Here is a 27,385-nt window from a genome sequence, read left to right as displayed (position 1 = left end):
ACCGATAGGGGAACCCAAGCCCCCAGTTGCCTCTTAGTGGCAGCAAGCAGCTATACCCACGGGTCCTGTGTCCCCCCAATGATACAAGCGAGAAATGGCTCGATCCTGAAGGGGTACACTGGTAAATATGAGGAGGCCCTGTCCTTAGGGTAGGTCATCATTATCACAGCACCAGAATCAGAGACCTGTCACCCCGACGATTAGCTGTTACAGGGAGTTTGGCCCCTTTGATCAGTGTGTATGTAAGATGATTATATGACACATACTAAATTATTTTGATAATTCAGCCTCTGGGCTGAAAGAAAAAATGAACGGCACAAATTTCTTCATTCACATCGATCAATGTGGATGAAAAAAAATCTCTGCCAAAAAATGTGCAAAATAAAAATAAAAAGAGGGGAAAGGACATGGAGTGCTTTGCGAAGTAAAGCTGCGATCACTAAGAAAGATCCAAAAAGCTCAAAAGTGATCTTTATAGCGCCGCAGCGATTTTACTGTGTTTTTGCAGTGATCAGAAAAAATATAATAAGAATTCTGTCACTGCGGTGGGGCGGACTGAATGCAAGTGTGGGCACAAGATCAGGCCTGATCGGGCGAACACTGTTTTTTGTAGAGCCTAAGGTGACCCTAATGTACTGATATAGATCTGATTGCGATCAGTCTTGATCACTTACAGATACTATATAGAACTAGTGCTGATTAGCGACAGCGACGACGCTAATCAGTGACTGCGGTGCGGTGGGCTGGGCGCTAACTACCTAACAAGTAGCTAAGTAACTGGCGGTGATAAGGGACCCTTAGGCCCCATTCACACGTCCGCAATTCTGTTCCGCAGTATGCAGAACGGAATTGCGGACCCATTCGTTTCTATGGGGACAGACTTTGTCCCGCTCTGATCCGGAATTGCGGATCCGCACTTCCGTTCCACAAAAATATAGAACATGTCCTATTCTTGTCCGCAATTGCAGACAAGAAAAGGCATTTTCAATATATTTCTGGCAAAATCCGGAAAGCACATTGCTGGTGTCCGTGTTTTGCGGATCCTTAGTGTAGTGTGGTGCTACTTACAGAGCTGCCTGTGTCCTCTGGTGGTCGATCCAAGCAAAAGGGACCACCAGAGGACCAGGTAGCAAGTATATCAGACGCTGTTAACAAAACAGCGTCTAATATACCTGTCTGATGCAATTTTTTAAACATCTACAGCCTGCCAGCGAATGATCAGCATCATTGAGACCTGAGAGCGCCGCCGTCCTGGCGCCTATAGGCGTTAGTGTGACGGGAAGTGGTTAAAGTACCAGGAAAATTAACAGTTCAAACAGTGACAGACAAAAAAAAAAAAAAAAAAAAAAAACACAACACACACCACACCCTAAATGTATGATTATTCCCTTGGTTACCGGAGGTTTTTTCGTTTTCAGTTTTCTTCCCCATCTTCCTTGAGCCATAACTTTATGTCTTTCCGTTCATATATCCATATAAAGAGCTTATTTTTTGTGGGACAAGTTGTACTTTCTAATGCCATCAATTAATATGGCATACAATGATGGGGAAAAAAAATGCAATTCCTCTGTTTTACAGGTTTTGTCCCCAAGGTGTTCCCTTGGCGGCAAAACTGACCTGTGCCCTTCATTTTTTGGGTCAGTATGATTACAACTATACCACATATGTATAGGTTTTTTATGTGTAAATAGTGTAAAAATAAATTAAAACTTTGAAAAAAAAAATATATATACCTGACCACATGCGTTTCCTAACCACATAACAATCATGCCATGTGCCATCTGGCTGTGCTGCATTTTGGGTATGACAAAAAAAAAAATGCATGAGACTTAACCCCTTCCTGATCGCCATATGGGCACCATAGCCGTGAGGTGCCTGCTGCTTCATACAACAGGCACCTAATGCTTATGTGCTCAAGCTACCCTCAGCGGGGATCGGGGGAGCCAGAGTGTGTTAGCAGCAGCCTCAGTCCTTCTGTGGCAGTGCGCCATAGAAATACAGTAAAATATTATATATAGCAGCACAAGACCAGAGATATGGGTGCCGCAGGCTCAGATGGCTATAAATGAGTATAGTATCCAAAGGATGAGGCAGCACTCCCAATGAAAAGAAAAAAGTGGATCCTTTATTCCCCTCTGTGCAACGTTTCAACCGTCTCAATGCGGTCTTTCTTGCTTGAGAAAGACCGCATTGAGACGGTTGAAACGTTGCACAGAGGGGAATAAAGGATCCACTTTTTTCATTTCATTGGGAGTGCTGCCTCATCCTTTGGGAGTATGCCCCCATACTATTAAAATACAAAAAAAATGTTGTTCCATACGAAAAACAGCGAAACTGAAATAAATAAAAAAGCTGATTTGTTGTTTGTTGGTTGCTTTTCCTTCAACAAAATTATTTTTTTTTATAAAAAGAGGTAAAAATTGTATCACTGAAACGTACAGATGGCACTGCAAAAAAAAATTAGCTTTCACATAGCTACGCATACATAAATTCAAAAATGTTTTGGGGGGGGGGGGGTCAGAATATGGAGAATGTTTTATTTTCAAGTTGTTTTTTTTGCAGTATAAAAATGCTATTAAAATATACCTAGGTGGTATTGACGGATTCATACGGACCTGGAGAATTAAAGTTATTGGTCAGTTTTACGATATAGGGAATGCTGTAAAAACAAAAACCCCCAAAAAATGTGTTCTGGAATTGCGTTTTTTTCCCAATTTCACCCCATTTATAAAAACTAAAAAAAAAAATCCCGCTTCCCACAACATTGTATGCAACAGAGTGCCATTAGAAAGGGCAAAAACAAGCCCTCATAAAGCTTTGGGAGGGCTGGGAGTTAAAAAAAAAAAAAAAAAAAAAAGACCTATTGTTTCAGGCTACTTTCACACCCGCATTAGGTGTGGATCCGTCTTGTATCTGCACAGACGGATCCGCACGATAATGCATACGCTTGTATTGGTTCAGAACGGATCCGTTTGCATTACAATGAACATGATAATGTAAACTGATCCGTTTTGACTTAGGCCTCATGCACACAGACGTTTTTTTTTGCGGTCCGCAAAAATGGTTTCCGTTGTTCTGTGATCCGTGTCAGTTTTTTCTTCCGTGGGTCTTCCTTGATTTTTGGAGGATCCACGGACATGAAAAAAAAAAAAAAAATAAATAAATATATATATATAAGTCGTTTGCCTTTGAAATGATAGGAAAAAACGGACACTGATGACAATCTTGTGTGCATCCGTGATTTTTCACGGACCCATTGACTTGAATGGGTCCGTGAACCGTTGTCCGTGAAAAAAATAGGACACGTCTTATTTTTTTCACGGACTGGAAACACGGATCACAGACGCGGATGCCAAACGGTGCATTTTCCGATTTTTCCACTGACCCATTTAAAGTCAATAGGTCCGGCGAAAAAAAAAAACGGAAAACGGAACAACGGCCGCGGATGCACACAACGGTCGTGTGCATGAGGCCCTACACTGAAAGTCAACGGGAGGCGGATCAGTTTTCAACTGCACCGTATTGTGTCAGTGAAAACGGATCTGTCCCCATTAATCAGTTTGGCTCCGCATTGTCAGGCGGACATGAAAACACTGCAAGCAACTGATGCATTCTGAACGGATCCTTATCCGTTCATAATGCATTGGGGCTAAAAACTGATCCATTTTGGGCCACTTGTGAGAGCCCTGAAACGGATCTCATAAACGGACCCAGAAACGCCAGTGTGAAAGTAGCCTAAATTACGTTTTTATGTTTAACACAGAAGAATTTTTGATGACGTTAATTTCAATTTTCCATGTCACTATCTATATATACGCCCCCACGTATTCTAATCACCTCCTGGGCTTGTGGCAGGATACCACACAGTTTTCCAAGACCCTCTACGGTGGAGTGAAAAATAAAACGTTTTGGATCTGTTATATTGATGATGTGTTTCTAATTTTTTGGGTACCAGTAATAAATCTGGTGAGTTCGTTGCTCAACTTAATTGCAACAAAATCAGTTTATTATTGACATCTGAAACTCGCACTGACACAATCACATTTCTTGACATTACCAAACAAAGAAAGAAACTTGTTTCATCTATGATATGTTCTGGAAACCAATCGCAGTTACCATCTCCGAGCCCTAAGGAGAGGGATCCCCAAGGCCATAAATGATGCAATACCGCAGCACTCAGTGTCCTCAATCCAATAAGCCGTTTATTCACAAACAAAAATGATTTGCATAATTGATACCATGTGACCTTTGTAGGAGGGGTATATACATGTGTATGGGGTGCACCTTTCACATTGCTTGATAAAGACTATAAGAGGTCCAAATGTCGCTGTACCGATGTCTACTGAGGCGAGGAAATTTCTTAGTAGATTTACTGTATTGCATGCTTTTTGCTTTGCTAGTAGTCAGGATAGAAGGGATCTTCTTATTCCCAAACATGTTGCTACATCTAAGGGTCCATTCACACGTCCGCAACCTTACTGATCATCATCAATCACCAGATTCCTCTAATAGGAAAGTAAGGAACATCAACAATATTGGCCTATACGGAGGAAGGACACTGATCTCTCTGATGTGACCTTGGACCATTCCAGTATTACTTACCATAAGAGGACAAGTCTGAAGGGTAGGCTGGTCCATAGACACAACACTCGCCCTAAACCTATGGGGACTTGGCTGCACAGACGTTCCGTGGGTATGTATCAGTGTGGATGTTGCAAGGCTTGTGACCATCATTCATCTGACAGTACTTTTATGTCAAACAATAACTATATTCAGGAGAGGTCACATGTAAAGCGTGGGGGGTATCTATCTTTGCAAACATTAGTGTCCACTTGATTATGTGGAGGATATGAAAACACTTCCATGATGTTTATGATGAGAGGGACACCATGTACATGCTTATCATGGCGTTGACCCACATGTACCTAAATTTGCAGCTATTGAAGTAGTGCGTCCCTCACCCCATCAGGACAATTGGGACAAATTCTCCAGAAAGAAACAAAATGTATCTGTAAGTCTAGATCCCAGGCACCTGAAGGGTTTAATTTAGAGGAAACATGCAAAAGGTAAATCTATTATTATTTATTTTTGCCGTGTATGTCTTTATTGACTATAGGCTTTTGTCAACCAATTTGTGTGTGAAACAACATATTTACTGTATTGTCTTATTTCAAGTGTAGGTTAGTTATATTATAACCCTTTAAGGACTGGATTCCAAAAGACATAACTTTTTAAACGTTCCGCATGTTCTTTTTTGCCGGACAAGTCATATTTCGGAAAATGGGAAGGAAAAAAAAAATTTTATATATGTGTGTACATTCTGCGGGTCAATACGATAACAGCTATACCAAATTTGTATAATAAAAAAAATCTAATAAATATATAATTATTCTGTGCATCACTGTATTATGACAGTCACTTTTTTTTTTTATATATATTTCTGTCCAAAGGGCTGTAGGAGAGCATTTTTTTTGGTGTGAACTGTAGTTTAATTGTCACCAATTTACAGGAACATAAGGATTTTTGCTAAAAAAAAAAAATATATATATTTGTCTGGCAAATACTATAACAGACGAAAAAGGAGATTTTTGTATAACTTACCAGTAAAATCTCTTTCTCGCTCTTCATTGGGGGACACAGAGACCTTGGGTATAGCTATGTCCTCTAGGAGGCGTTGACACTAGTGAAAGCTGTTGGCTCCTCCCCTGGCAGCTATACCCCCTCCAGCCTGGAGAGAGAGCTTCAGTTTGTGAGAAGCAGTAGGAGAAGCAAGCTAAGAAAAAAACACGGAACACCAACCATGGCAAAGGACCCAACGGGCTCAAACCATCAACTGCCACGACTGTGACCAAACAACAATACTGGGTGGGTGCTGTGTCCCCCAATGAAGAGCGAGAAAGAGATTTTACTGGTAAGTTATACAAAAATCTCCTTTTCTCGCCCATATTCATTGGGGGACACAGAGACCTTGGGACGTCCAAGAGCAGTCCACAAGGGGGGGGGAAGAAACACAGACCCATGGAACCAGCGCCCCTGCAGGCAACTGAGAACTGCTGCCTGCAAGACCAAGCTTCCAGAGGCGGTGCCCGCCGATGCATAAGTATGCACCTGGCAAATTTTTGTGAATGAGCGGAAGGAGGGCAGTAGCCGCCCCGCACAACTGCACGGCTGAACCTTGAACCATCCGAGCCCAAGAGCGCTAACCCCTCTGGTGAAAGGAGCCGCAACACTGAAGGGTGGAACCCTGCCCCGGGGACAGAAAGTTCAAACAAATGCAGACGTGCAATTGACACCCTGGAGGCCGCCAATGTTATGCGAGGACCCTCCGGAAAGACAAAAACAAAGGCGAGCACGGATGCCGGAAGGAACTGGAGGCTGGCAAATAAACAGTCAGAGCCCTGACAACGGCCAAATGACCCAACTCCCTGTCCCTAGGGTGTGAAGGGGAGGGACGCAGTGATGGAAGGCCAGATTCTTCATTGAGATGAAAATCAGAGACCACCGTCGGGAGAAAGGAAGAACGGCCCCAGGGAAGCTCCTACCCCTGGCAGAACCAGGACAGGTTCAAGGGGAGAATTCCGGAGTGTTAAAAAGACCAAGGTCTGATCCCAAGGCGGTAAAAGGAGGACGGCATGGAGGAACCGTGCGGCCATTCCCCGTAGGAAGGAATTGTGGACCCCGGGTGGGTCAGAGGACGCTGGAAGGCCACACAGTGCCGAACCTACCCAGCCAAGAACTAAAGCCCAAGCAAAAAAAAAAAAAAAAAAACCCGGATCCACCCCTGCTAAGGGGAAGCGCTCCACGGAAACGGAAGTGGTCCACCAATGTCCCCCCGAGCCGACCAGGTTCGACGGGAGACTGAGAAGCTGCCTGAATGAGGCATGTCCAACCGCAAGCCAGGAATCAACACATTGGATAGCCAAAAGTAGTGACGATATGAGAATCAGTGACGGAAGAATTCCGTTAGCGACCGTGTAGCAAAACCGCCTGACGGAAGCAAAAAACCAAACCAAGATTAGAGAGAAAAACTTCTGCCTCAAGGAGGAAGAATAGAAGGGGTGTCCCGTTCCAGGAACAAAACTCCATCAACAGACGCGACAGCACCCCCGCACATCCTGGCGTGGGGAGTCTCATAGTCTAGCCACGGAATGCGCAGTGAAAAAGGTATGACTACATCGGACAGACATGCCGACACCAGTCAAGTATCAAGAGAGGTAGTGGTACACACTGGTAGCGCGCCCAGGACCAACAGTAGGAGTCACCTGTAGAAGGAGGAATATAGGAAACGTCACAGGCCAACAGTCGGTCCGGAACGAGACCGAAAGAAAAAGAAAACCACAGAACCAAAAACCCTGCATCACATAGATGAGGGGGAGTAGCAACAGAGGAACCACCAAGGTTCGTGGAATGGCCGTGAACCCCGAGCCAGAGAAGGAAGAACGGAAAGAGAAAGGGGGAAGGACGAAGCCCGTTCCCCATCCGAGACCAGCAGTACACAGAAGTAGCCACTGGATGATAGCAGTGATGCCATACTCCGCCAAAGGAGGAGCCTATGCAGCGTACGCCACCGAATACGGAGACAGAAGAATCCGTCAACTGACGAAGGAGCCGTACAGGAGGAGCCAGATTACGCAACGGCTACTACAGGACCCCCATACCGTAGAGGAATCCGGTAGAAGTCACGGTACCATACCGCCCCAGGGAAGGAGAGCTAACTTTAAACGCTCCACCCGGGAAGGGCGCTGAACAGGAACAACTGCCCAGCAAGCGTCAGGGTAGAACCCTTACCTGATAGAATGCCCCACTGTAGCGACTGCGAACGCTAGTACCCGCACAGGCTGAACAGGCTGCAAAGCTAAACCAGAGTGCCAACCCAACCCAACAGGAATGGTGGAAGAGAGTAAGGAGTCAGTGTAACACTTGGCCCGTTGGCACGTAATCACCATATATGTGCAATGGTGTACGCACCACTACTGATGCGGACAATACCGTTACCGACTGGGACAATGGAAACCCATAGAGATGGGAGTCTCTAGGACACAAGTGGTTTTGGGCAGGAGTTATAATCATGCCCAAAACCAGCTCCAAAGGAACACAATGAGGAATAGCCACCGTATGCACTGGCGGGACTCATATAGTACTAGAGTAAGCGTACCGAGCACCGTCAAGTACCGACTGTTGCCACGCCCCCTAATGAAATAAGCGCAGGCACCTAGAGCTGTGGCGCAGTTGAATTGCAGAATCTGAAGATGTACAGATACTCCCCCGCTAGTGATCACTAGCGAAAGAGGGTAAGGCAAGTAGTAAGAACAGTGACGCGCAACACTCCGCCTAAGGAAGGATAGTGCGACAGTCGGACCGTATCCAAACTGGTGCCACAGGCAGACACCTCACCAAGAAGGGGGGTTAATACCCACGGTGAGAACTAGTGCATATGGCAATCCTGTACCCTGTGGGAGAGCAATTAGCACCCGAGAAAGGAGGTAATGTATACAGTACCCCTTGTAACCAGTGAGAATGGAATCGCTCCACCAATGGAAGGAGCTAATGAATACGGCAGGTACTGAACCCAGTGGAGGTACAATTCCGCCACCTACAGAAGGGGGAATGCACTGAAAATAGTGTTATTGTACCTAGTCCACCTATGGCAGGGGACAAAGTATAAAGGTGAAAACTGTATCGTAGTAGTGCAATTATACCGCCTAAGGAAGGGGGTGATGCCCACGACGAGTGCTACTGGCCACCGTAGACGCAACCTAAGGAGATTGATTCGGATTCACGTCAAGGCCCGAATCAGTGATTCTCCTCACCCCCCCTCCCTTGTGCGGACCCACTCCCGTGAGAGAGGGTGCACCTGAGCGTGACCCTGGGAGGAAGGGAGGGGGTGTGGAGAAGACGACCTGCTGTGGTCCGCTTGCGCGCAGGTATACGCATTAGAAAATCGCCCCTAGCAGTCACGGACTGCGCAGTTGGGGGCTTATCAACCAAACTACCTGGGGGTGGATTGGGAACAGAGGTCCTGTATACAAAAGGAACCTGCGGAGAATTATCAACCCAACAACCCTAGAGGGTGGATTGGGAATTTCCAGTTTTCCCCCACTGGAATCGCGCAGGTGGGGAATTATCAACCAAACGACCCCATGGGGTGGATTGGGAAATCCAGAGGTTCTCCACAGTATGGCTCAGGTAGAGAATATCGACCAAACGGCACCGGAGGACGGATTGGGATCCCGCAGAGATCCTTAACTGAATTGCGCAGGTGGAGAATTACGGGAATACTTCAGCTGTCCTCCTGTGAGTTGCGAAGGTGGAGAGTTATCAACCAAACGACCCCAGAGGGTGGAATGGGAATTCCAGAGGTTCTCTGCTGTATTGAGCAGGCGGAGAATTATCAACCAAACAACCCCGGAGGGTGGATTGGGAATTGCGGAGGCTCTCCGCTGTATTGAACAGGTGGAGAACTATCAACCAAACGACCCCGGAGGGTGGAATGGGAATTCCAGAGGTTCTCCGCTGTATTGAGCCGGTGGAGAATTATCAACCAAACGACCCCGGAGGGTGACTTGGGAATTGCGGAGGCTCTCCACTGTATTGAACAGGTGGAGAATTATCAACCAAACGACCCCGGAGGGTGGAATGGGAGTTCCAGAGGCTCTCCGCTGTATTGAACAGGTGGAGAATTATGAACCAACGACCCCGGAGGGTGGATTGGTAATTGCAGCGGTCCTCAACTGTATTGGAAAAGAAGTATTTTCCGGTGGAAAAGAATCAACCAAGCTCCCCCTGAGGGTGGGTTGGGAACTGTCAGAGGTCCTCCACTGGTCTACGCAGGTGGAGGATTATCAACCAAACGGCCCAGAGGGCGGAGTGGGAAACTACGGTAAGAGAGGTCGTCACATGTCCGGGGCAGGACACGGGCCCATTTTTGTGCCGCACAGTCAGAGTGGACATGACTGAGGGGAGTAGGGCCTGAATGGAGGTAGACATTTATTTTCAGCTTCATTTTATTTTTTTATTTTTTTTAAAACTGGTCTGCCTAGCCTCAAGTGGATAAGAGGCAGGAAACCAAAACGACTTTAAGTCCAGGGGCGGTGCTAAAGGGGGCGGGGCAGCGGCAGCTAGGCGGGAAGAATTCGCGCCAGCCCGCCACCCTCCCCCTCTGGGTCGCGGCCTAGCAGGTCGCGAAACCAGGGCCTAAAGTTCCGATGCTCAGCCACCCCGGACCCTCCTCCTCTGTACTGTAAGTCAGCCGGAGGGTGGAGGAACCCGGAGCGGAGCGCGACACACATCCCGCCTGAGAAGCCGCACCGCGGCCGGGATGACAACAGGGGAAGGAAGCCTATAGGCCCCAAGAGAAGCCGGGGCCTAAATTTTCAGCGGCGCCCGGAGGACCGGGATGTTCACCCCGCGGCCGGAATCGTGACAGCCGGAGGTCCATGTTAAGTAAGTGCCCCGCGGCGCGAGACTACCGCAAGGGGTCAGATGTCCGCGATCGGCCAGGGGCATTAACCCTTTCGGAGCTGCGTGCTTGACGCCTGCTCCCGAAAGAGTAAAATGAAGGATACTGCCGCCAGAAATATGGAGACGGACTGCGCTCCAGTCTTTTGCCGGAGGTGCCCGGGGAGAAGATACATTAACCCTCTATGAGCCGGAAGCAGTCGGCCTAGAGGGCAAGTGAGAGGGGGACCGCGTGTCGCATGGCACCCGCCGGATTAACCCCTTCTCTCTTTAGGGGTCTTGTCATAGTTGAATAAAGCCCCCTGGCCGTTAACCATAGGGCGACCCAGACTTTCAAAGATGGAGGGAGGGGGAAGAGGGCTTCATACTCACCTAGTCCCATGTACTCACCTCTCTCATCCTCTTCTCTTCACCCTCCCTAAGTGGACCCTCAAGGTCACCTTCTCCAGCAGGGTCACCTCCTCAGCAGCTGGAACCGGAGTGGCAGGCGTCTGGTATGGCGGGAGGGTCTTCTCTTTGGCGGACCTAGGTGACCCCTTGGCTGGCGGGATGCAGGGGAGCGAGGCTGCCCTGGTCCACTTTGTCTTCTGTGGGGGAGGCAGCAGTGCAGAATCGGCACTGGCGCAACTCGACCCCGGGAGAACAGGGAGGCGAGGCGACCACTGTTGTCCCATCTGAAAAGGAAGGAAAAAAATAAAATCTTCAGGAGATCCCTGCAGAGCAGGGAGGTCTTGCCTCCTATTGACACTAGAAAAAACTGAAGCTCTCTCTCCAGGCTGGAGGGGGTATAGCTGCCAGGGGAGGAGCCAACAGCTTTCACTAGTGTCAACGCCTCCTAGAGGACATAGCTATACCCAAGGTCTCTGTGTCCCCCAATGAATATGGGCGAGAAAAAAAGTATAAAAATGCATAATTAGCAATTTTGGGTTACCATGTTACCCAAACAAATTTGAATAAACAGGGATCATGAGGTCATATGTACCCCAAGATGGCACCAATAAAAACTACAGCTGGCCCTGCAAAAAAAAAAAAAAAAAAAAAAAAAAAACTCACACAGCTCTGTAGCCAGAGTACTAAAGTTATGGGTGTCAGAATATGGTGATGCAATAAAAAAAACGAGATTTTTGTATAACTTACCAGTAAAATCTCTTTCTCGCTCTTTCCTTGGGGGACACAGAAGACCTTGGGTATAGCTCATCTCCATAGGAGGCGTGACACTAAGTGAAAACTGTTAAGCCCCTCCTCCACAGCTATACCCTCAGCCTGGAGAGAGAGACTGCCAGTTGCGTGTCCAAGCAGTGAGAAAAGGCAAAGTCCAACAAGGAACCAACAAGCCAACTACCCAACGGGTAACAAAAACTCGGAAAACGCACAGAGAAAAAACAATGAATGGGTGGGTGCTGTGTCCCCCAAGGAAAGAGCGAGAAAGAGATTTTACTGGTAAGTTATACAAAAATCTCGTTTTCTCGCCCAGTTTCCTTGGGGGACACAGAAGACCTTGGGACGTTCAAAAGCAGTCCAAAAAGGGGGAGGGACCACAGCACCAAGGTGAAGCACCCGAAAGGCATCAATGAACCGCCGCCTGTAAACCCAGGCGGGGTAAGGCAGCATCTGCCAAAGTCAGAGTATGCACCCTGTAGAACTCAGTAAGGCGTGCAAGGCAGACCTGTGGCCGCCGTGCCCAAATGCACGGCCGAAGCCCAATGCCTCCGGCCCAGGAGGCACCGACCGCTCTGGTGAAAGGAACGGTGACACCAAAGACAGAATCCTGCCCTAGGTGCGGTAACCTCAGCAATAGCCAATCTGATCAAGCGGAGGAAAACCACCCTGGAGTCTGTCAACCCTATGCACAGACCTCCTGGAAACCCAAGAGGCCGAACGTCTGCAAGAGTCGGAGATCTCCAAGTAAAAACGGCAAGGCCCAAACAACGTCCAAATAGGTGAGGTGTTGAAGCGAAAGGCAAACACCACCTTCAGAAGGAAGGAAGGAAGAAACGGGATGCACAACAGCCCTGTCCTGGAAAAGACAGGAGCTCGTAACAAAAAAAGGGGCCATTCCGGCACCCGTCAGAGACACGACTGATACGGAACACAACCGTACAGGACAGAAGGGATAGAGAGAACTCCTGTAACGGCTCCAAGGACAAGATTGGAGCGCCGAGAGCTCAGGATATAGTCCCCAGGGCGGTACCGAAGGACAGTACAGAGGAACCAAAGAGCCACTCCGAGGAAGAAGGTCTTGGCAGGCCCAGAGGGTCGGGAACGCTGGAAGAGGAAGAACAGCGCCGACACTTGACACCTCAAGTAAAAGACAGAACCATGGGGAAAGAACTTCAGAGTGGGGAATGCACAGCTTCCCACAGAACCCCAGACAAAAAACCCTAAGTCTTACGACAGATCCTAGACGAAACACAGCCAGGAGTGGACAGTAGCGAACCCGCTGGAGTCGCCTGGCAAGCAGGTGAAAACCCAATGTGATCAGGCGCAGACCAGTAACACGGGCAGAAGGGTTGACAAAACTAGCCCCGTCGGCCCTCGAACAACGTTGTCCCGTATCCACCCGAGTGGGGGAGCAGAGGACAGATGGAAAGAACCCAAAGGATCCGCCAGACGCCAGGGGAAGGCAGGCTAAAGTCCATGCTGATGTACCCACGTTGTACAGTCCCGGTGTGGGAGATCAAAGGACAATCTGGACCGAAAAGGTAGTCCCCCCCAAGTTATCGAGAAGGTAAGTCTACATCAGGACCATCGTCTTAGAATGGGCCACGCAATCTGCACTCAGCAGGAGGACAGAACGCGGTAGACTCGGTAAATAGGCACACAGCTAATACAGCCAGCGTGAACAAGGGAGACGGTACGAGGCCAAAAGGAACACCGGAACCATCCACATGAACAACCATGCTCTCCCCAGAGGGGAGGACAGTGAAAATACAGCCTCCGAAGTCTGGCGGGAAGCCACATCGGAGTGATCTGTATAGAGCGGGAGCCGAACAAAGCCGGCGAGATAAGGCAGTCGAGACAGAGGCTGACATAACACCCTCCAACCGAAAGGAGGAGGAGTGGGCAACAGGGAAGCCATAGGACAGCTCAAAAGCAGAACCCGCTACACTGTGAGACGCCCGGTCCACCGCCTCGCAGAAGGCGAATACCTTGAAGAACCCAAGGCGGAGGTCCCCGGACCTGGGTAATCCAGCACCCAAGAGAAGTCGGGTGACCTTCCCGAGAAGAGCAGCCCGAACCCGGTAGCAGATCAGACAGAAGCGTAGAGACGCCAAGAGGAAGGACTCATACCACACTGCATCCGAAGAGGAGGAAATTGCAGCAGGCAAGGGAACCGCAGTCCTACCAGAGCCAACGAAGAATTCGAGAGGCGCTGCAGACAACAGCACTCTCGACCATGTGACCACTAGCGCAGGGAAGCAATGCCGCAGAAGGACGCATGGGCATGCATCTAGGACCCACGAACACTCCCTGGAATGAAAGGCCAACTAAATGAATGAGCACCACCCAGCTCGGTGCAGCAGAGAGCAAAAGAGCCTGTCCGGTCAGGAGGACAGAATGAACTCCCTAGGGACGAGTGCACGGCTGGCGGCAAGCATCGTCTCCCAAGAAACAAAGGTATGCCGCAGGAAGCAGGTGAGGCATACGTACGAGCAGCCCCGTAAGCAGCGAGAAGGCCAACCCACCTAGAAAAAAGGGGGGGCTCGTCCCAGAGTGCCACAGCATGTACGGAATTGCAAAGTGCAACCTGAAAGGGAGTTATGCACAAACCTAGCATAGCATGCGATGGAACGCAATCAGTCCACCCCGAAAGGGGGGAAATTGTACCTGGCCAACAGCAGTCGGCAAAAGTGCAAAGACCCGTCCCAAAAGGGAGTGATGCCTAAGGCCGTACCTACTTCAGAGAAGCAGGACATACCCTATAAACCAGCAGGAATGCAGGAGGTCCACCTAATGAAAGGGGAACATGCACAGGGGTATCCTAGCATTAAATGAGTGTGCAATAATACACCCAACACTGAACTCAGCGAGAGTGCAACTACTCTGCCAATGAAGGGGGACATGTACAAGTCCAGCACAGCCATATAAGGACAGCCGTGAATCTTATGAGCGTGCCAAATTCTGCCCTTTAAGTGAGAGGTGGTCACGCACAAGGCCAGCACCGTATCCAATGGAAGTGCAAGCGTTCCACCCATGTTAGAGGGCCATTCTCATGGCCAGCAATGTATCCGGTGAGAATGTAGCACACCGCCCAGAAAAAAGGGGGGTAAAGCACATGGCCAGCATCTCACCCAAGGAGAGTGCGAGCACACCGCCACGCATTGGAGTCATACACATGGCCAGCAACGTACTGGCGAGAGACAAACACAGTCACTAAGAATGCGTGCATGTCGCCTGAGGAAGGAAGGCATGCGCCCCTGGCTGGCAGCGAATCCAGCAAGAGTGCGTACACCGCCTACGGAAGAGGGGTCATGCATATGGCCGACAGCGGATCCAGCCAGAGTGCAAGCACCCTGCCATGTATGGGGTACATGCACGTGGCCAGCAACGTACCTGCGAGGAAACAACCACAAAGACAGAGGGATGTATGTATGCTGTCTGAGGGAAGGAGGCATACCTAAGAGTGCAGTATTCCGCCTAAAAAAGGGGGTCACGCACATGATCGGCAACAGATCCAGTGAGAGTGCTGCGTTCCGCCCAGGAAGAGGGTCACGCACATGGCCGGCAGCGAATCCAGTGAGTGCTGCGTTCCACCCACGGAAGGGGGTCCCGCACATGGCCGGCAGCAAATCCAGAGAGTGCAGCGTTCCGCTTATGGAAGGGGGTCGTGCACATGGCCAGCACCGTATCCGGTGAAGGTGCAGTATTCCTCCTAAGAAGGGGGTCATGCACATGGTCAGCCAGGGAGAGTGCAGTAGCCCGCCTAGGAGGGGGGGGGATGCACATGGCAGGCACCATAACTGGAGAGATGATGAATGCTGCCTACAGAAGGGCCGAATGCACTTGGCCAGCGCCGTATCCTGGAAGAGGCAAGAAAAACCGCCTAAAAGGGGAAATGCCCTAGCAGCGACGCAGGCTGGGAGCGCAACACCATGCCGCCTGTGGAAAGAGGTCATGCAGACATGCAGCATTACTTTTTTTTTTTTTTTTTTTTTTAATTTAATTTAAACTCAGCCTCTGAGGCTAAAGGGGAGCCACCATATAGGGGCCCTGAGAGACAGGAGAAAAAAGGGGGCCAACTATACAGACCCATTTGTGGGAGCCGGCCTGCACCCAAAGGGTTAACAGGGATCCGGCCTGGAGGGCGGCGTGCGATCCCCTGGGGGCGGAGGAACCTCCAGGCGGGAAAAAAAAAAATCGCGCCTGGAGAAGTTCCCGCCCCCTCCACCAGAGACCTGAAAATTGCGGCCTAGTAGGCCACGAAGCCGGGGGCTAAATTGCGGCGTCCGGCCCGTCATACCGCCGGGACCTGAGGCGGAATGGCGCTTCAAACCGGCTGCGGGAGCCCACCCCGCGGGCCGGTCGGGATTGCGGCCCAGCAGGCCGCGAAGTCTGGGACCAAATTAGCGGAGCCCCGTCGACCGGCACCTGCTGGGGCATAGTCAAGCCCAATGCCGGCCGCGGGAGCCCACCCCGCCGGCCGAAAGAGACAGGGGCCCGGAGTGGCGGTTTGCCGGCCGCGGGAGCCCACCCGGCCGGAAGAGACAGGGGCCGGAATGCGGTTTTGCCGGCTGCGGGAGCCCACCCCGCCGCCAGAAGAGACAGGAGGGCCGGAATGGCGGCTCGCTGGCCGCGGGAGCCCACCCCGCCGGCCGGAAGAGTAAGGGGGCCTGGAATGGCGGCCCGCCGCGGGAGCCGCGGAGCCTGAAATTTTTTTGCAGCGCCCGGCCGCACCGGAATATTAGTGCTGACCGGAGCTGACCAGGATATAGTCCCCTCACTAGCAGCATGTCCTATGAGGCCAGGAGAAAAGGGGGGGGGGGGGGGGAGGCAGGGAGCAGATTGCCGCACAGCGGCACCCCAGGGGCCAGCCTAGGTCCAGCAGGGGAAGGGTCCAGAGGCCCAGTATGGGGGGTCAGGCACGCAGGAGACCATTGGGTGGGGGACGTAGGGCTGGAGAAGCCACTCTCTTACCACAGCCGTCTTCACCCTCGGTCCATTCCAGCAGGGTCGCCCCTTCAGCTACTGGCACCGTAGTGGCAGGACGCTGGAAGAGGGACTTGGCGTGCGGGCGACCCTTGCGCTGGCGGGATGTAGGGGAGCTAGGCTGCCCTGATCCACCTTGCCTTCTGTGGGGGAGGCAGCAGTGCGGTGACCGGCACTGGCGCAGCTCAACCCCGGGAGAAACAGAGAGGTCTAGTGCGTCTCTGTTGTCCCTGATGATCTGGAACAAAAAGAAAGAAAAAAGTAAAAATCTAAAATTTAAACAAGGAGAAAACAGCCCTGCAGAGCAGGGAGTGTCTTGCCTCCTTGGACACTAAGCTAAAAACTGGCAGTCTCTCTCTCCAGGCTGAGGGTATAGCTGTGGAGGAGGGGCTTAACAGTTTTCACTTAGTGTCACGCCTCCTATGGAGATGAGCTATACCCAAGGTCTTCTGTGTCCCCCAAGGAAACTGGGCGAGAAATAATTATTTTTTCAAAAAGTTAGTAAAGCATAAAAACTACATAAAATTTGGAATTGCCATAATTGTATTGACCCATAGAATAAGGTTGTCATTGGGCGGAATTGTGTTTTATTTTTATTTATTTTTTTCATTTTCCCAATATAAGATATGGTAAATTAAATGGTGCCATTAAAATAAATAAATAAGTGTCCTGCAAAAAATAAGCCCTCATGTGGCTATATGAACAGAAAATTTAAAGTTGAGGCTTTAAAAAAAAAAAAAAAATTACAAAAAGAAAAAATTGGCTTCAGTCTTTAAGGCATTAAAACATAATCCTTACAATGTTTTCAACATGACCTCCAGTAACCAGTACGAGAATGTGACTAGGACAAGTTGTCTCCACGTCTACAGCTGCTTAGTTAAGGTGTGTGTTTGGGGGGGGGGGGGGGGGGGGGATTGTTACAACGCACTAAGGCACAGGAGTTATGTAACACTTATGAGATGTAATGTCCCACTCTCTTGAATGGGGGGAGCAATTGTAATTAAACTGCACTGCCGCCATACTGGAGATGTGCAGTTAAACTTTGAAGAGGATACAGCACCTGAACGAGCGCAGAGTTCCCTTCAAACAGCTGATTGGCAAGGGAGCCGGAAGTCAGACCCTTGACGTTCTGACAGGTGATGACCTATCCTGGGGATAGGTCATTAATATTATATCACTGCACACCTCCTTTAAGTCCCAGAAGAATGACCATGTTGGACAAATGTACTGTTTTGCACAGATTTGCAATGCCTGGCAGTCACTTGCGCTGGACTTTGTCAGCAAAGCAGAAGGTGCTTGCATGGTGGTGGAAGGGGTGCATTTTAACAATATACCACAAACATTATGGTTATACTAACCTACAAATAACTTGACATCATTTACACTGAAGTTGGGGTCTGGCATTCTAGAAAAAAGATAGAAAGTTAGCATGAGAAGGAAGAGACAACACCCCAATCATCTTTATAAACATGTCAAAACACAGTGATGATAGAAAAATCTCTAACCTGATGCCGAGCCCTTCAGAGCTTTTGAATATAAGTGGGTCCCTGAGTCCACACTTCTGAATGTATCGCATGTTAAAGTCTGGAAGGAAAGAAGGCTGGTAATGATTAAGTGGGTGGGGTTAAAGGTAGCCTGTCAGCTCCAAAAAAAATGAAAAACTAAAGTATGCGGTATCCCATTATGCGCATGATCACGAGAATCCTCTCAACGCATTTTACTGCTGGTTTGGGGGAGCACAGTGTTGGAATGTAAGCAAGTTTGAAGATAAAAATTACATAAATTGACTTGGCGTCACTTACAGAATTTGCTGCTTACTCTAGTTTGGAGGCGTTTCGGAGCCGAGATTCCCTTTAAGATGTAAGGGACACAGATCTGCTCTGCAGTGTTCAGGCTCTCACCTTTGCCATCCATGTAGATGATGAAGTTAGAGTTGTACTTGGGGCTGCGCAGCTTCTCCTCTAAGTCAAATGTTCTCTTGCCCTCAATTTCCTCATCTGAAATGCCATCATCTTCATATTTTCTACGGAGCGTGTGTCTCTGAAAGGAAAAATTACATGTGAAGACTAGACTGAAAACTTGTCCTAGACTTGCCCACAGAGATGAGCATTACACTTTATGGAAGGTAATCACTTGTACTTTTTTTTTAATTTTTAATTAGACTTCAGGGTGATGGCCTGCCCTAACATACATAAACTGTATAGCTAAAACCCTAAACGTCTTATACTACAAGATCCATACTACAATAATACAGCAAGTAATTAACTCTCCCTTGCACTGCGTGATCCTGATTTTTTTTAAATTTACAATAACACACTGCCAGGTGGAGGCTTCCGCCCAGCAGTGTGTTCGGTGACGTCACCAGTTCTGATGGGCTGGCTTTAGCGCTGCCCTAGCCGTTTTTCAGGCTAGGGCAGCGCTAAAGCACACCCAACAGTGCCAGCGACGTCACCAGGCTCACAGCTGGGGGGGAAGCCTCCGCCTGGCAGCCCTAAGGAGAGCCCGGTTCGTAACTGGATATCCTGAAAATGCCTTGGCCCTGCGCGATTCAGTGCAGGGCAAAGTAGAGCACGAGATGCACCGATGCTCTTGTCAGAGGAGCTGCATGGGTGAAAATATGAGTATGTCCGGGTTCAGCTTTTGATTTTGATGACCGCTTTGCACATTCTTGGCATTCTCGACTCCAGAAGTAGTCACCTGGAATAGTTTCCAGTTGACAGGCATGCCTTCATAAACACAACCGGATACCGCCAGGGTTGCATCTTTTGCAAAAAGGATATACGGATGAGGAAACCAAACGATCATTGCGGACAAGAATAGGACATGTTTATTTTTTTCACGATCGGAATTGCAGACATCGTGCTGCCCCATAGAAATGAATGGGTCTGCAATTCCGTTATGCAAAATGTGAATGGACCCTAAAGAGGTCCTTTCACCGGTCTTGACATTACCATATAAATAGCTGGCAGAGTAGGGCATATTGATGACATCTGATATCGCTTATTTTTTCCATGCGCTGCTCCGTTCCCCAGCTGTGCCCCCCATCCTGGTTTCCCATCTGGTAGGTAAATCCATACCATCAGTACAGGGAGGAGGAGACGGCTGTGTTTCTCAAGGGGCGTCTCCTACTCCCTGGCTGTGAGCTGCCCAATCGCGGTGGAGAGCGTCAAAGCCTGGGAGAGGGGTGGAAAAATAAATAATAAATAAATAAATAAATAAATAAACTCACCTTCTCCCTGGCCAGGATGAGGGAGACACCCCATGAGAAACACTGCCGTCTCCCCTCCCTGTACTGGTGGTATGGATTTACCAGGCGGAAAAGCAGATGTCATCAATATACCCTACCCTGCCAGTTATTTATATGGTATTGTCAGGACCGGGGAAAGTTCCTCTTTAAATCCATCTGTTGCTTCATTGTTTTCAAATATTAATCTACAATGTAGAAAAAAATATGGACCAGAGTGGTGTGTCCACTGGGATTATATCTATTATTAATATGTAGAACATATTTTATTTTGCCCTTGTACTTGAGTTTGATATAAGTTTCTGTAATGGCATGATGAGCAATCAACTGCCAATACCCACTGATGCTGAGTGTATCTATGTGTATGCAACAATCCTAGTACTCCAGTATCTCCAACTCACATTGTAAGCTTCAGACATAAAGGTATAATGAGCACGATGCATGCCACAAGAGTTTCTTTTCACTATATTCCAAGGTAATAGTTGGCTAGTTTTCAGTACAGGGACAGCAGATGCAATTGTATGTCATACAGCTGAATGTAGTCGAGCAACATATTCTGCATATACTGGTAAATTGAGAAATCATCAAAGTGTATATGCCAAATGCAGCCTTAAAGTGGTTTCACAGAAAAAGGAAAAAAAGCAGGGTGCCACATACCAGTCTCCGACTGTAACGCGCTTGCTCGTCTTCCATCACTCCAAATCTCTTGCCCCACAAAAGTGAGAGCAATGTTTTTCCACAGGGAACTTCGCACTCTATCACCTAGCCAAACAAAAGAAAAACAGTCACATTTGTAAAGAAAAAAAAATAATATCATTAAGGCCCGCTTTACATATCAGTTGTGTCTGGCCAGCTATTTTAGGCGGGGACACAGACACAACTTATAAATGTGCACTTCAATGCAGAGATCCGGCATTTAAACATTGATGGCGCCGGACAGAAAAACTGAGCATGCAGCATTTTTCTGTCTGGCGATATTTGACATCCCACATTACAACTGATGCACCAGATGTACTAGAACAATCCCATAGAAAACTATGGGATCAGTTCTAGCTTCAGTTCCCCTCCGGTATTTTCGATTTCACGCCAGAGGGGAACTAAACCGGATCACCAGACATATGTGCAGAGGGCTAACAGGGGTACACAAAGTTACAATGAATGCAGAATCAGGTCATAAATTGAATGGGCTCTAGCAGAGGTCGCAATAACGCCTGTACAAGCATCATAGACACTTGTTCAGGCCATTTTGCTCTCAGGAAAAAGTCACAGGTGCACCAATACACCTTAGACTTTTCCCTGACATTCATCAGCGCAGGGCGCGCTGTGAACGGCAGGGGCAGCGCAGCAATGCTGACTGTGCCTGAAATAACCAATAACAAAGCTCCTTACAGCAAGAAGCTTTGTTAATAGTTAGTTTGGCGGGCTGCCGGGAGCTGGAAGGGGGAGGGGCTAGCTCCCGGGGTTGCTAGAGTAAGAAGTCCCGGACGCGCTGCCGGGATATCAAGAAGGCTACGGCCAGGACATCAAGATGGACCTGCAGAACAAGGCGACAGCAGTAGCAGTAGCATGTAGTAATGTATGATCATCACTCACACTGCACCGCAGGCTATTATAGCCAAGTGATAAAGTACAGGGAGTATCTGCTATATGGACTGGACTTCACTATCACTTGGGTATAATAGCCTGATGCTATTTAGACTAGTAATGGTTCCCCTGCATAAATGCGTACCTCTTAGTAGCCTACCTGACACTTTTGCATGACGGGACAGCGTTGTGTACCACGTTTTTCCATCCTGCGAAGTGCAGGGAAAAAAAATAGTGTAGGCTAACGTAAACTTTTTTTTATACAATGGAACTTTATGGTGACTGATGGCACAAAAGACTGATGGCACTGGGGGGGGGGGGGGGGGGGGGTGAGAGCCTGATGGCACAAAAGACTGCACAGGGGGAGCTGATGATAGCACAGAGGACTGATGGCACGGGGGAGGGGGGGGTAGCTGATGAGTTTTTGCAAAGGAAAACATTCTTTTAATTTATTTATTTTTCTTATTACAGTAATTGATTAATTGATAGAATACTTGATTACTAAAATAAAATAATCGAAAGCTGCAGCCTACACAGGAGCCTCTGTTACAGGGGCAAACAGCCCCTGTGAGACATTGCACACAGGCAGAGATGTTCAGGGTCTGCTTAGGTGGGGATATGAATTTTAGCAAAGAGGAGCGAGACCCAGATTTCTACACATTTTCATAAGTAGTAATCTAATTAAATTTTAATGAATTTAGCTAACCCTTTTTAAAAATTGCCCACCGTTCCTGCTGTGACCAAATCTTGAGGTAGACTATTCCACAGATTTAAGCCTGTATTAAAGGGAACCTGTCACTGGGATTTTGGGTATAGAGCTGAGGACATGGCTTGCTAGATGGCCGCTAGCACATCCGCAATACCCATTCCCCATAGTTCTGCGTGCTTTTATTGTGTAAAAAAACGATTTGATACATATGCAAATTAACCTGAGACGAGTCCTGTCCCTGAGTATGCATAAAAAATTTTATTTATTTTTTTACACAATAAAATCACACAGAGCTATGGGGACTGGATATTGCCGATTCAGAGCTGAACCTGGACATACCCATATTTTCACCCAGGCAGCCCCCCTGATGTTAGCATCGGAGCATCTCATGCTCCAATGCACGCCCTTACCCTGCGCTAGATTTCGCAGGGCACGGGCTCTTTTGTTTACAATAACACACCGCCGGGCGGAAGCTTCCACTCTGATGGGTGTACTTTAGCGCTGCCCTAGTCGTTTTACAGGCTAGGGCAGAGCTAAAGCCCACCCATCAGTGCTGGCGACGTCACCAGGCTTCCTGGCAGCCCCATGGAGAGCCAGGTTCGTCACCGGAACTCCTGAAAATGCCTTTGCCCTGCACTGGCTGGGTGAGAATGGAGGTATGTCCGGGTTCAGAGACAACCCCTGTAAGTTTACTTTCACATCAGTGTTTTGGCATTTTGGGTTTGAGATCCAGCAGAGGATCTCAAAACTGGGCCAAAACGATTTAGTTTATGGCCAATTTATTGTGAACGGGGTATGCTTCGTTCAGGATGCATCAGTATGTCTTCCGTTCCAGCAGCATTCTATTTTGTGACTGGACACAAAACTGCTGCAATTTTTAGTCCGGTCATCAAAACTGAACAAACCAGATCTGTCACTAAAAACAATGTAAAGTCAATGGTGCCAGATCAGTTTTTTTCGGATCCTAAAAAACTGATCTGTCACCCTTTGACTTGCATTGTCTTTAGTGACGGATCCGATTTGTCTCATTTCGATTTAACACAACCGCATCTTAACAGAATGGATGCATTCTGATGTGCTAAACGAAACTGAACTGTTTTGGTCCAGTTTTCTCAAGATGGAGGTCCTTATCTGGGAATATATCATTTCTAACAGGCCCCTGTCCTACAGAAAGGATCATACTGGCTCCCACATCTCCATCTTCCAGTTTTTTTGTTCCCCATCATGGGCATAGTAAACTGGTCCTCTTCAGCCAACCACTAGCTTCAGCAGTGACGTGTCTCTAGTGGACATCACCACTGTAGCAAGCAGTTGGCTGAAGAGGATCAGGTGACAATGCAAATGCAGAATACAATGCCTGGACTGAAAGGTGTAAACGGGAGCCAGAAAGGAGAAACACAGCGTCGCAGAGCAGTTAAAAGGTGTGTGTTGGGAGATGGGGGAAAATCAATATCTGATCGGTGGTGGTTCGACAGCTGGGACATAGTATAGTGGCTGTGCTTGGCATCGCACTCAGTCCCATTCACTTCTATGGGGCTGAGCTGCACCTAGGCCACATAACCGATGAATGTGTCATCACTGGCCTGAGAAAAGCTGACAGAACACTGCGGCGCTACGGTGAGTAGGACTCCATAGGAACTACTAGTATGGTAGCCTCAAAGCCATTAGAAGGCTGGAGGATACCACAATGAACAGCTCCCCCGATCTCCTTGTGGGGAAGCTGTTCCCGGGGGAACACCCTCTCTCAGATGCTGTGGTGACAATTGACCAGGCCATCTGAGGTGGTTAAATGTCAACATTATCACTCATCACCAAAATGTGTAAAACAGGAGGAACTCCGCGGCGATGGCACCTGCTTTGCCGCACTCCAGGCCGGGCGCCATTTTAAAAGATCCACCGTACACATACAGCGGATGTTGGGACGGGGTTTAAACCCAAAACAGAAAAATCGTTCAAGGGGTTGACTGGTTTTAGGACAACACTTTGGATGCGCCTGTAATAAAGAACAATTATCACTTACCAGAGAGATACTGCTCCACTTCTCCCAACCCGTTGTCTGCACTGGTAACGTCAGAACAACAACATGTGACTGCAGAGGCCAGTGACTGCCCACAGTGGTAATGTATTGTCAACCTGACGTCAGCTGGGAAAACCGGAGCGGTGGTCCAGGATCGGCATGTGATTGTCTTTTCTACATTACAAGCAAATTCAAAATATTATCCAGTTTCCTCCTGAAACTGGACAAACAATTCAAGCGGTTGAAACGGGTCACTGTTACCACTTAGTGATGAGCGAACTTTGTGTTTTAAGTTAGGCGTACAAGGTTCGGGTTATCTAAGAATTCCTTTATGGATTCCGCTACCACAGACCATAACTTATACAGTCCGTGATAGCGGAATCCATTATAGAATTCTTAGATAACCCGAACTTATAACACAAAGTTCGCTCATCCCTATTACCACACTGATGTCAAACTGTGAATTTGCTGCCATAGAATAAAGGGTGAATCCTGTTATCTTCCCAGTTAGATATGAACAAGCTAGGAGTAGTGTATAACAGAGCACCCACTACTGAGGGCTTGATTGTGAAGGAGACGAAAGATGCCAGTTCCATCTGACTATCCAAGAGACAGGAGGACGTCGCAGAGATGTCAGGCGGCCACACTCCCCCCACCACCATAAACAATTACCATGTGAGCAGAGTGCAGCCTGCACTCCCCATTCTAATTCACACTACCTGCCGAGAGTGAGACAAGCCTGAGCCAGGACCGCTTACTACGTGAGCAGTACCCGAGGTGGCTTTGTTGTGCCCCCATGCCTCGGACACAAAAGCTGACAGTCTTAAAGTCAAGGTTCGCCCGCGCCGCCACACGAAGGGACCACCACCGTCCACCGCTTACCGTTCACGTCAGCCCCATGCCTTCCCAGGCTTTGTTGTTGTTAACACAGCAAGATGTCAAACCGATTCCAAAACTCACTGCCCCTCCCCTCTCCTTCTGTGCATGTGACGTCAGCGGGTCGCGCAGCAGACGTCACGTAGCCTCCCCAGGGAGTCTCTTCCTCAGCAGCACTCAGCAAAGAGCAGGACGATGGACGCTGTAGGCGCCATATTGGACCGAACCAGAAGTGACGTGAACGGCGGTATGTTTGGTGTGAGGTGGAGCTGGTCGTTTGGGGAAGTGAGATAGAGAGCGAAGAAATGATTGGCTGCTGCTCAGTAAAGTTCTTCCTGATAGGTGCTTCGGGAAATGCCACGCCCAAATGTGAAGTGAGTCAGCCAATAGTAGTCCAGATGCAAATAATCTAAGGAGGTGTCCCGTTCATTACCCTACTTCGTGAGATTTCCCTACCTCCTGACTTCCTGTCGCACTGCTAATGACGTGAGGAGGCGTCCCTGCGTTGAATAGAGTAAAATGATGCGACACAACAGAGTACAGCCTTTTAATTACCAAAACCTAAATATATTCGAAGCCTGGCAATAAACAGTTTCTCCCTCGTATATTAGTCTCCTACACTTTGGTTATATGTGCACCGTCTCTATAACGTTTAGTAGAAGCTATTACCTTCCTAGGAATGCACAGTGAAGAACTTGCCAGAAAACAAAATGGCGGTTGGTGAATCCACTTCCGATCAAGGAGGCTTTATTCGCAAACCGATTGTAACCTCACGTGCGCCATGGCAGAGCCTTTAATGGGGATTGGTTGAGGCGTCCCACGTGATTAAAGGCCAACCCAAGATATGATAAAGGTCGTGTGAGGTCGCGAAGTTAATGCTGCGGACGGGAGAAGAGAGTTCTCTCCGCTATTAGAGAGGGATTGCAGGATAGTGGTAACCCAGTGATGGGTAAAGAGGTCCCAATTCAGGACCTCCCAAGCTAATCTTACTATAAGCTACCCAAGCCTAAATAGCGCTAACACAATAAAATACCTTTGTTAGTATTATCCTCATTTCTGAACTGCAGAAAAATAATTGATTTGTATGCAAATGAGACTTTAAAGTGCCTGTACCTCCCATTACACCATCGAGTCTGCCCCTCCACTGTGATGTCACAGAAAGGTTATTTCTTTCAGTAATAAAGCACAAGTAAAACTATAGAAGTGTGGTATGACTGTTAAACATGAGGAACGCCGTCAAAACATGACCCACAAAACAGTGGTGGAATTTTGTTACGTTTTTTGTTTTTCAACTTCCACACCATTTGGAATTTTTTCCAGCTTTCCACTGCATTGTATGCTGGGCCGTTTCTACAGACGGGCGAGGGGTGTGACCGCACAGCGTGTCTCCAGCAAAAAGCCAGTGGTCGGAGATCGGATCGGGGAGATGAGCGCTTCCATTGTGGAAGCGCTCATCACCATAGTCATCTGTATCACCATCCTCAGGACAGCGATACAAATGGCTGTGCTGCGGCGGGGCAGGGGAGGGAGAGGCGTCTCCCTTCCTTGTTCCTCTGATAGGCTGCCAGCCACAAGGCACACAGTCTTTTAGAGGCGGCGGGATGATGTCGGGACACAGGCCGGAAGTGGCCTGCATCACATTGCTGCCATGGAAGGAGGTATAAGTGTTTTTTATACAGGACAATACTTGTGGCACATGATTTGGGAGGGCATGGAGAGGCACTTGTTACTGGCACATGATGGAGAGCCAATTAATACTGGCACATGATTGGCGGGGCATGGAGAGGCACTTGTTACTGGCACATGATGGAGAGGCAATTGTTACTGGCACATGATTGGGGAGGCATCGAGAGGCACTTGTTACTGGCACATGATTGGGGGGCATGGAGAGGCACTTGTTACTGGCACATGATGGAGAGGCAATTGCTACTGGCACATGATTTGGAGGGCATGGAGAGGCACTTGTTACTGACATATGATTGGGGGGGCATGGAGAGGCACTTGTTACTGGCACATGATGGAGAGGCAATTGTTACTGGCACATGATGGGGGTGCATGGAGAGGCACTTGTTACTGGCACATGATTGGGGGTACATGGAGAGGCACTTGTTACTGGCACATTAAGGAGAGGCAATTGTAACTGGCACATGATTGGGGAGGCAGGGAGAGGCACTTGTTACTGGCACATGATGGGGTGCATGTAGAGGCACTTGTTATTGGGACATGATTGGGGGGCATGGAGAGGCACTTGTTACTGACACATGATGGAGGGGCAATTGTTACTAGCACATGATTGGGAGGGCATGGAGAGGCACCTTTTACTGGCACATAATGGGAGTGCATGGAGAGA

General features: G+C 48.6%; 1 protein-coding gene across 3 annotated transcripts in view; it reads right to left on the bottom strand.

Annotated features, from left to right (window-relative positions):
- The window catches only part of KDM2A (lysine demethylase 2A), a 286,076-nt gene extending 260,789 nt beyond the window's left edge, over positions 1-25,287 (bottom strand). For 2 of the 3 annotated variants that reach the window (XM_044296600.1, XM_044296601.1), the window contains exons 1-5: positions 25,042-25,287; positions 20,507-20,611; positions 18,507-18,645; positions 18,111-18,189; positions 17,964-18,010 (exon numbers count right to left, since the gene is read on the bottom strand). In XM_044296600.1, coding sequence (XP_044152535.1) covers positions 17,964-18,010; positions 18,111-18,189; positions 18,507-18,645; positions 20,507-20,542 — 301 coding nt within the window. In that variant the 5' untranslated portion in view covers positions 20,543-20,611; positions 25,042-25,287. The remainder of the gene's footprint in view (positions 1-17,963; positions 18,011-18,110; positions 18,190-18,506; positions 18,646-20,506; positions 20,612-25,041) is intronic. The other variant, XM_044296599.1, reaches the window with a different exon arrangement.
- Between the last annotated feature and the right edge of the window lie 2,098 nt (positions 25,288-27,385).

Source organism: Bufo gargarizans, chromosome 6, assembly GCF_014858855.1.
Source record: "Bufo gargarizans isolate SCDJY-AF-19 chromosome 6, ASM1485885v1, whole genome shotgun sequence".
Taxonomy (NCBI): domain Eukaryota; kingdom Metazoa; phylum Chordata; class Amphibia; order Anura; family Bufonidae; genus Bufo; species Bufo gargarizans.
The sequence above is the reverse complement of the archived record's forward strand: the minus strand, read 5'-3'. Positions and strand labels throughout refer to the sequence as shown.